Source organism: Notolabrus celidotus, unplaced genomic scaffold, assembly GCF_009762535.1.
Source record: "Notolabrus celidotus isolate fNotCel1 unplaced genomic scaffold, fNotCel1.pri scaffold_237_arrow_ctg1, whole genome shotgun sequence".
Lineage (NCBI taxonomy): Eukaryota > Metazoa > Chordata > Actinopteri > Labriformes > Labridae > Notolabrus > Notolabrus celidotus.
Genome location: NW_023260082.1, coordinates 1 through 7,500, shown reverse-complemented (window position 1 = coordinate 7,500; position 7,500 = coordinate 1). Strand labels below are relative to the sequence as shown.

The window sequence follows — 7,500 nt, the reverse complement described above, 5'->3', positions numbered from 1 at the left end:
TTAAAGGTGACATATTCTGCTCTTCTTCATCAACATATATTGGTCTAAGAGGTCCCCAAAACATGTCTTTAAAGTTTATTGCTCATAAAAACACTTTGAAATCAGATTCTGGTCTGCTTGTAAACCCCTCTTTTTCAGCCCTGCCCAGAACAGGCTGTTTTCTGTGTCTGTGCCTTTAAATGAGAATGAGCTCTCTGACCACGCCCCCTCAGGAAGTGGGTGTGGCCTCAAGCACGTTGATCTAATGTTTACATGTGGGCTGAATATACACGGCTGCTCACAGACCCGCGTTACTTCAACCCTCTGAATCTGATCCAGAATCTGATCCTGACGGAGAGGCGCCTGCAGCAGGACCTTTCTGAACCATTGGTCACAGATTTAGTGTTTCTTGTTGTTTTATTTGTCAGCATGTCGACGTGTGTCTTGGTACACAGCTACCAACATGTAGCTATGTGGCTATGCTAACTAGGGCTAGCACTTTTCCATGCAAACTAAAAATCATCCACTAGATCTTCAAATCTGCAGACGTGGGGAGTCAAAGCGACCTTTGTGTTTATTAAGACAGCCTACAGCTAGCATGCCTCCCTCCTAAGCTCCTTGTTAGCACACATGTGTGCAGGGAATGAAAAACGGAGGAGGGGTTGAGTTGTATTTTATACAGTCTATGGGCTGAACAAGCTCCGAGCTCTGACTTCCTGTTACAGACCGGATGGCGTTGGATTCTTTTCATTTTCAGGGGGTTTGTAGACAGGGACACATATTTCAGGTAGAGAACCATTAAAAAGTCCATTTTGCATGATGTCACCTTTAATACATGTTTAGATGAGCTGTTTCTCCTTCAGGTGGGCCGAGGTACTGCAAGAGTTATATTATGTTTAAGCTTCATTCATTAAAGTGCTTTAGATTCCTCCTGCTGTCAGTCTGTTACAGAGATGAAGACCTCTAACATGTTCTCCCCTGTGTTTGACACACTGCCGTGTCACAGAGATGAGTCATAAATAAAGGGTATGAAAGCTTTGACCTGGTGTTGGTGTCGTTATTTTTCTGACTCAGTTGTATTAGAAAGTGTAAATGTGTTTCTTAATCAGAGGAAGTTGGCCTGAAGAGATTCTCACATGAAGAAGTTATTTGTTTGTTGACAGATAATAATTAAATTCATTTAAAGGTCATTAGACAGGAACACTCTGCTGAGGCTTTATCACCTTCAGATCTACCTTTAATCTGTTTAATCTGTTTCCATGTGTTTCTATTTGAATCATGTTTTATTTTTCACTCTGAACTGTGTTTTATCTGTTTGCATGCGGGCTGTAAAAAGCCTTTAGATGTTCTTGTGAAGCAGCTCGGTGCAGAAAGTGTTTTATCCTAAATAAATAAGACAAACTGAAAGTTAAAATGCGGCTCAGTATGTCTGATTCTGGGATTATAATCTTGTCCATCCAGCAGGTAGTCGTGTCACTTGTAACATTTTGCAGCCCAGCACTCATTTGAAAGGTAAAGGTGTTGGTCAGCTGGAGGTTTCTGGAGACACCAGAGGACACGTCTCTCCTCCACCGCCCTGCATGTATTTGCATTAACCCTGTGTGTGTGACGCTGTGGTCGGGCCTCAGTCACACACTGCGGTGAAAACATGGCCTGTGGTTTGATATGAAACCACGCACAGAGAGAGGAGCTGCAGAGTTTCCATCCCCACATCATTTGCAGACGGTCTGTCCACGTCACGCTCGGTCACAGCAGCTATATCTTCATCTCTGAGGATGAACCTGGAGTTGATCTGACGGGGGAGTGATCAGAGTCTTTGCTGTGTGACGGTAAGAAGACACTCAGAAGGTTTATAGAGATGTCTTTATAATGCATGTTTGACTCAAAGCTCAGCAGTGACTGTTATTCTGTGTCCTCTGCAGATACACCGATAACTCTGGACATCATGACATCCAGCGGAGCCACACTGAAGGTAACCTTTCTTTATGTATTCAAACACTTCTCTCCACTTTCAGAGAAATCATCAATCCTTATGAATTCATTTTGAAACTGATGATGATCCCTGAATGATAAACCTTTAAAGAGTTCAGTGTTTGACAGACGACCATTAAAACAACTCTTTCATTTCAGTGTCGTCCTCCATCACTCGCTCTCTGCTCGGTCTGGATTCTCCTTCTCATACCAGGTGAGCGTAAACCTTTGACATCTGAGGGAGCTCTGACTGATGGAGGGAATAAACTCAAGCAGACAAAACAAAAGAAACTCTGTGGGAGGAGGGAGGATCTTCATTTAGGATTGGTGTTTTATATTCATCAGGAGAAAGATGTGCATGAAATGTCACTCTCAGATTTAACCTGTCAGCGTTCATGTGTAGAAACCTGCTCTGAGTCGGCTGGTGGAAGGAGCTTTACCTTCTTTAATGAGCTTTAAGAAGTGCTGAGACATTCAGGGTTAGATATCACTGAGGTAACTGAGCACTCGATCGGAGGGAACAGCTGGGTGTCGTCTGCATACGGGCGCTTTGAGATATCATGGTCTGAGGTCATGATGAACGTGAGTCTGAGTCTGAGTCTTAAGTTTGTGATCCACTCAGTTTATGAATATGAAATCATGATTTGATGTCTGAACCTTCAGCTCTGTGCAGCGCCGTCGATGTGAACTGCTCCGAGCCGAACCAGCCGGCCCTGCTGAAGGCTCTGAATCCAGTGTTCAACCTGAGCGCCATACGACCTGTGATGAACCTCACGACCCCCACATACATCACCACCTCGTTCACCATGTACGGGATCCTGGGAGTGGTACGTCACAGTAACAGTGTTCTTTATGTCTGAGCATGGGGCCTTTAAAATGAAAGTCTCACTGTGTTCAGGTCTCTACTCAGACCACCACACGTGATGATTTACATTATGATTAAATATTAAATATCTCTTATAGATGAACAACTGAGTCAGCAAAAACACAACAGATTATATTATTCTATCTGCAACCACATGTGAGTGAAACTAACCTTCATTTGTTCTCCTGAGACCTCCTGCAGGAACTATTCTGTTACAGTAACATAACAAAAGATAATTAAATAATACAAAATATTAAAATTATAAAATAATAACAACATAATAAAAGATAATAAAATAATACAAAACATTAAAATTATAAAATAATAACAACATAATAAAAGATATGATATAATAATAATATAATATTAAAATTATAAAATAATTACAACATAATAAAAGATAATAATATAATAATAATACATAATATTAAAATTATAAAATAATAAAAAATATAAAATAATAATAACATAATAATAGATAATAAAATAATAATAATAAATAATATTAAAATTATAAATTAATAACAACATAAAAAAAGATAATACAATAATAGTTAATAATAATAATATAATTTTAAATAATTTTAAAAATATAAAATAATAACAACAGATTAATAGACAATAAAACATTAATAATACATAATAATATAACTGTTAAATAGTAACAACATAATAATGATAAATAATGATAAAATAAGAATAACATGATAATTACAAATATTAAAATAATAATACTAATTATTATTGTTATTATTATTAATGCAATTGTAAATGTTCATGAAGTTCTTCTTCTCTGTCAGGATGAAAAGGCTCAGCTCTTGGAGACTTATATCTGGCTGCATTATGTGAGTACCTCTGCTCTGACCCGTCTTTAAAGCATCCTCTGACAGAAACACACAAACACGTTTACTTCAGCATCTTTGATCTCCTCATCTTTGTGTATTCATGTACTCCTGCTCTGTGTTGTGTGTTATTATATATCTCTGTGTATTCATGTACTCCTGCTCTGTGTTGTGTGTTATTATATATCCCTGTGTATTCATGTACTCCTGCTCTGTGTTGTCTGTAGTTATTATATATCTCTGTGTATTCATGTACTCCTGCTCTGTGTTGTCTGTAGTTATTATATATCTCTGTGTATTCATGTACTCCTGCTCTGTGTTGTCTGTAGTTATTATATATCTCTGTGTATTCATGTACTCCTGCTCTGTGTTGTGTGTTTTTTATATCTCTGTGTATTCATGTACTCCTGCTCTGTGTTGTCTGTAGTTATTATATATCTCTGTGTATTCATGTACTCCTGCTCTGTGTTGTGTGTTTTTTATATCTCTGTGTATTCATGTACTCCTTCTCTGTGTTGTCTGTAGTTATTATATATCTCTGTGTATTCATGTACTCCTGCTCTGTGTTGTCTGTAGTGGTGGAGGAACGAGTTCGTCACTTGGGATCCAGTCCAGTGTGGCAGCGACAAGATATCTCTTCCCAGGTCCAAGTTCTGGGTGCCGGATATCGTCATCAATGAATTGTGAGTTCTGTTTTCTTCCACATAAACAGCAGGTCCCCAAAGTGTGAACTGTGCGTCTTCCTGACGAGCGCTGCGTCCGTGTCTTGCAGTATGGATGAGAACACCGCCCCCTCTGTCCCGTATGTGTACCTGCACAGCGACGGCAGGGTGCACGACGCTCTGCCGGTCAAAGTGGTCAGCTCCTGTAACCTGGACATCTACACGTTCCCCTTTGACATCCAGAACTGCACCATGACTTTCAACTCCTACCTTCACTACGGTGAGACACGCTCTGCGTCCCCTTCACCTTCAGAGTCTGAAGATCTTCAATGCATGAAGACATGAAGAGACAAAGACAGCGTGCTTTAAATCTGTCCTCATATTACTTCCTGTTGAGACACTTAGTGTGTTCTCTGCAGTTTAATACTTGTGTTTGTTCTCAGCGATGGACATCGAGATCATCCTGGGGAAGACTGCAGAGAACATAACTCTGAACTCTAAGAGGGTGATGACCACCATGGGGGAGTGGGAGCTGCTGGAGATCACCACCTCCCAGAAAAACTTCAAGGGGAAAAATAAGGCCGACTACATCGACGAGATCGCGTTCCACGTATGTTAAATATAATCACGACACTTAGAGTAATTATAAGAAGTGTAGCTCAATGAGAGCTGGATGTTAACAGACCTCACTCTGAATCTTAAAGAGGATCTTCTTCAGACTCAGATCTTTAATAACTGCTGGTCTTCTCTCAGGTCAGAGTGAGACGCAGAGCCACCCTGTACGTGGTGAACCTGCTGATCCCCAGCTGCTTCCTCATCACCGTAGACCTCTTCAGCTTCATGCTGCCTCCAAAGAGCGTAGACCGGTCCTCCTTCAAGATGACCCTGATCCTGGGCTACACCGTGTTCCTGCTCATCATGAACGACCTGCTGCCCATCACCGGAGACTCCATCCCTCTCATCAGTGAGTGCTGACGGACGTCCTGCAACGCCAGAGAGCAGACGTTTATCAGTTTCACAGGACTGACACCTCTCTCTCTCTCTCTCTCTCTCTCTCTCTCTCTCTCTCTCTCTCAGATGTGTTCTTCTCTCTCTGCCTGGCTCTGATGGTGGCGAGTCTTCTGGAGACGATCCTCGTCACTAACCTTCTGAACGGCTCGGCTGATTTCTCTCCGATGCCTCGTTGGCTCCGTCTGGTTGTTCTGCAGTTCCTGGGATGTGTAGTCTGCCTCCCTCTGAAGCCCAAAAAGCCAAAAGACCTCGGTACGAATTATTTTATGAAAGTCAGATCCACCAGGGCTGCAAACAACTGTACACCTGTAGACCTGTAGACCTGTAGACCTATAGACCTGTAGACCTATAGACCTGTAGACCTGTAGACCTGTAGACATGTAGACATGTAGACATGTAGACATGTACCATCATGTAGGAGTAAAAAGACTTACAGACCTTGTCCCCACCCCCTCTCCTCTCTTTGAAAGCAGATCTGAAATCTGTGCTGCCAAAGAGGACAGCAGGTGATGGACCCTCAGACGTACCTGGATCAGGTGCAGAGGCCCAGACTCTTCAGGAGCTGAGGAGCCTGGGCAAAGACCTGCAGGCCATCCGTCAGCAGGTGGAGAAGCAGCTGGTCCAGAGCCGGAGCTCAGAGGAGTGGATCCAGGTGGGTTTCATCATAGACCGCCTGCTGTTCGGCCTCTACATCCTCTTCATATCAGTCAGCTTCGTTACCATCATCATAATCTGGGAGAACTCGTACCGGAAGTAGAGACCGCTCTCTGACAGACGCTCACATGTCTGCTGGAGTTTAAACGTCTGGTTGTTTTCTTTTGGAGCTCAGATATTTATTCTCCCTCTAAAGTTTGAATCTGTGTAATCATTAGATGTTCATACATTAAACTAGCTCTATTAGCTCTACTAGCTCTACTAGCTCTATTAGCTCTGTGTCATACTGTAACTCTAACATGGAGGAAACTGTACACCAAATAAAATCACTTGAAAAGTTCAGCTCTGATTGACCTTTATTTCAAACCTTGTTCTTATTAATATGTCCATTTAAATGTTCATACACGGCTTTCATAATAATAATAATATAATATAATATAATATAATATAATATAATATAATATAATATAATAATAATAATAATAATAATAATAATATAATATAATATAATAATAATATAATATAATATAATATAATAATAATAATAATAATAATAATAATAATGATATAATATAATATAATATAATAATAATAGTAGTAGTAGTAAACACTGTCCAGAGATTAACTTAACTAATATAAAATGACTCTCTCTGCTCTTAAAGGTTGACCCAGACCTAACAACAAAGGATCAATCATCAGAATAGAAGTAATTAATTAATCAATATGATCATAACAACAATAAATCAGCTGAAACAGCTCCCTGAATAGTCTCATATAAAACTCTTAAACACACTGACCCTGCTGAATAATCAACGTTTCCCTCATGTTTATATCTGCTCTGATAACGGTCCTGTGTGCTAAATGAAATAACATTACAATAATAATTTGTGTTATAATAAAACTGAAGTTTCTGAGCACCAGCTTTAAAAATCATATCAACAAATGTTTGATTCATCACTGACAGAACGTCTGAAACTCTGCATGACACGTTTCCTAAAGTCCGTCGACACAGACGCCTTCAAAGTTTTAAATAAAGTTAAAAATAAAAAAAAAGTAAAGAACATCATCTTTGTCTTTACTTCAGATATATGTTTTTAACTGATGAAAGGAAACAAGGTCGATGTCTGTCAGGTTTAAACACATCCTGTAAACGTCCTCAGATATCTCACACACCGTCTTTAACCTCTTCATGTGTCTTCAGGAGAACTTCCTGCTTTCAGGTACTACTGCTATAAATGATGATATAGCAGTGAACTCATGCAGTTACCTCATATCCTGATCCTCTCTCATATCAAACTTTACCGTCACGCTGCGTTCTCCTTTAAGAAGTGAAGACAGCCGTGACGAGCAGCACACCACAGACAGAAGGACTATGGATGCTCATTAAAATGCACTGTCCCTTTAAATAAATGCATGAATACATTAATAAAATACATCAATAAATAAAATAAAATAAAGTAGAATAAAATAAAGAATACATGAATAAATACAATTAAAATAAATACATTAATACATG

At 39.7% G+C, this 7,500-nt stretch overlaps 2 protein-coding genes across 6 annotated transcripts in view; both read left to right on the top strand.

The window, feature by feature from the left end:
• Positions 1-86, top strand: part of LOC117809129 (receptor-transporting protein 2-like) — a 2,977-nt gene extending 2,891 nt beyond the window's left edge. For all 5 annotated transcript variants that reach the window (XM_034678802.1, XM_034678803.1, XM_034678806.1 and 2 more), the window contains one exon: positions 1-86. This exon is cut by the window's left edge. The gene's annotated coding sequence lies outside the window, so the exon portion shown is untranslated.
• A 1,649-nt stretch (positions 87-1,735) lies between these two features.
• Positions 1,736-6,256, top strand: LOC117809128 (5-hydroxytryptamine receptor 3C-like). Its single transcript, XM_034678800.1, has 11 exons — positions 1,736-1,808; positions 1,902-1,951; positions 2,110-2,164; positions 2,614-2,777; positions 3,616-3,660; positions 4,234-4,340; positions 4,430-4,599; positions 4,763-4,929; positions 5,073-5,283; positions 5,397-5,582; positions 5,804-6,256. The coding sequence occupies exons 2-11, from the start codon at positions 1,925-1,927 to the stop codon at positions 6,085-6,087; spliced, it is 1,416 nt and encodes a 471-aa protein (XP_034534691.1). The 5' UTR covers positions 1,736-1,808; positions 1,902-1,924; the 3' UTR covers positions 6,088-6,256.
• Positions 6,257-7,500: the final 1,244 nt, after the last annotated feature.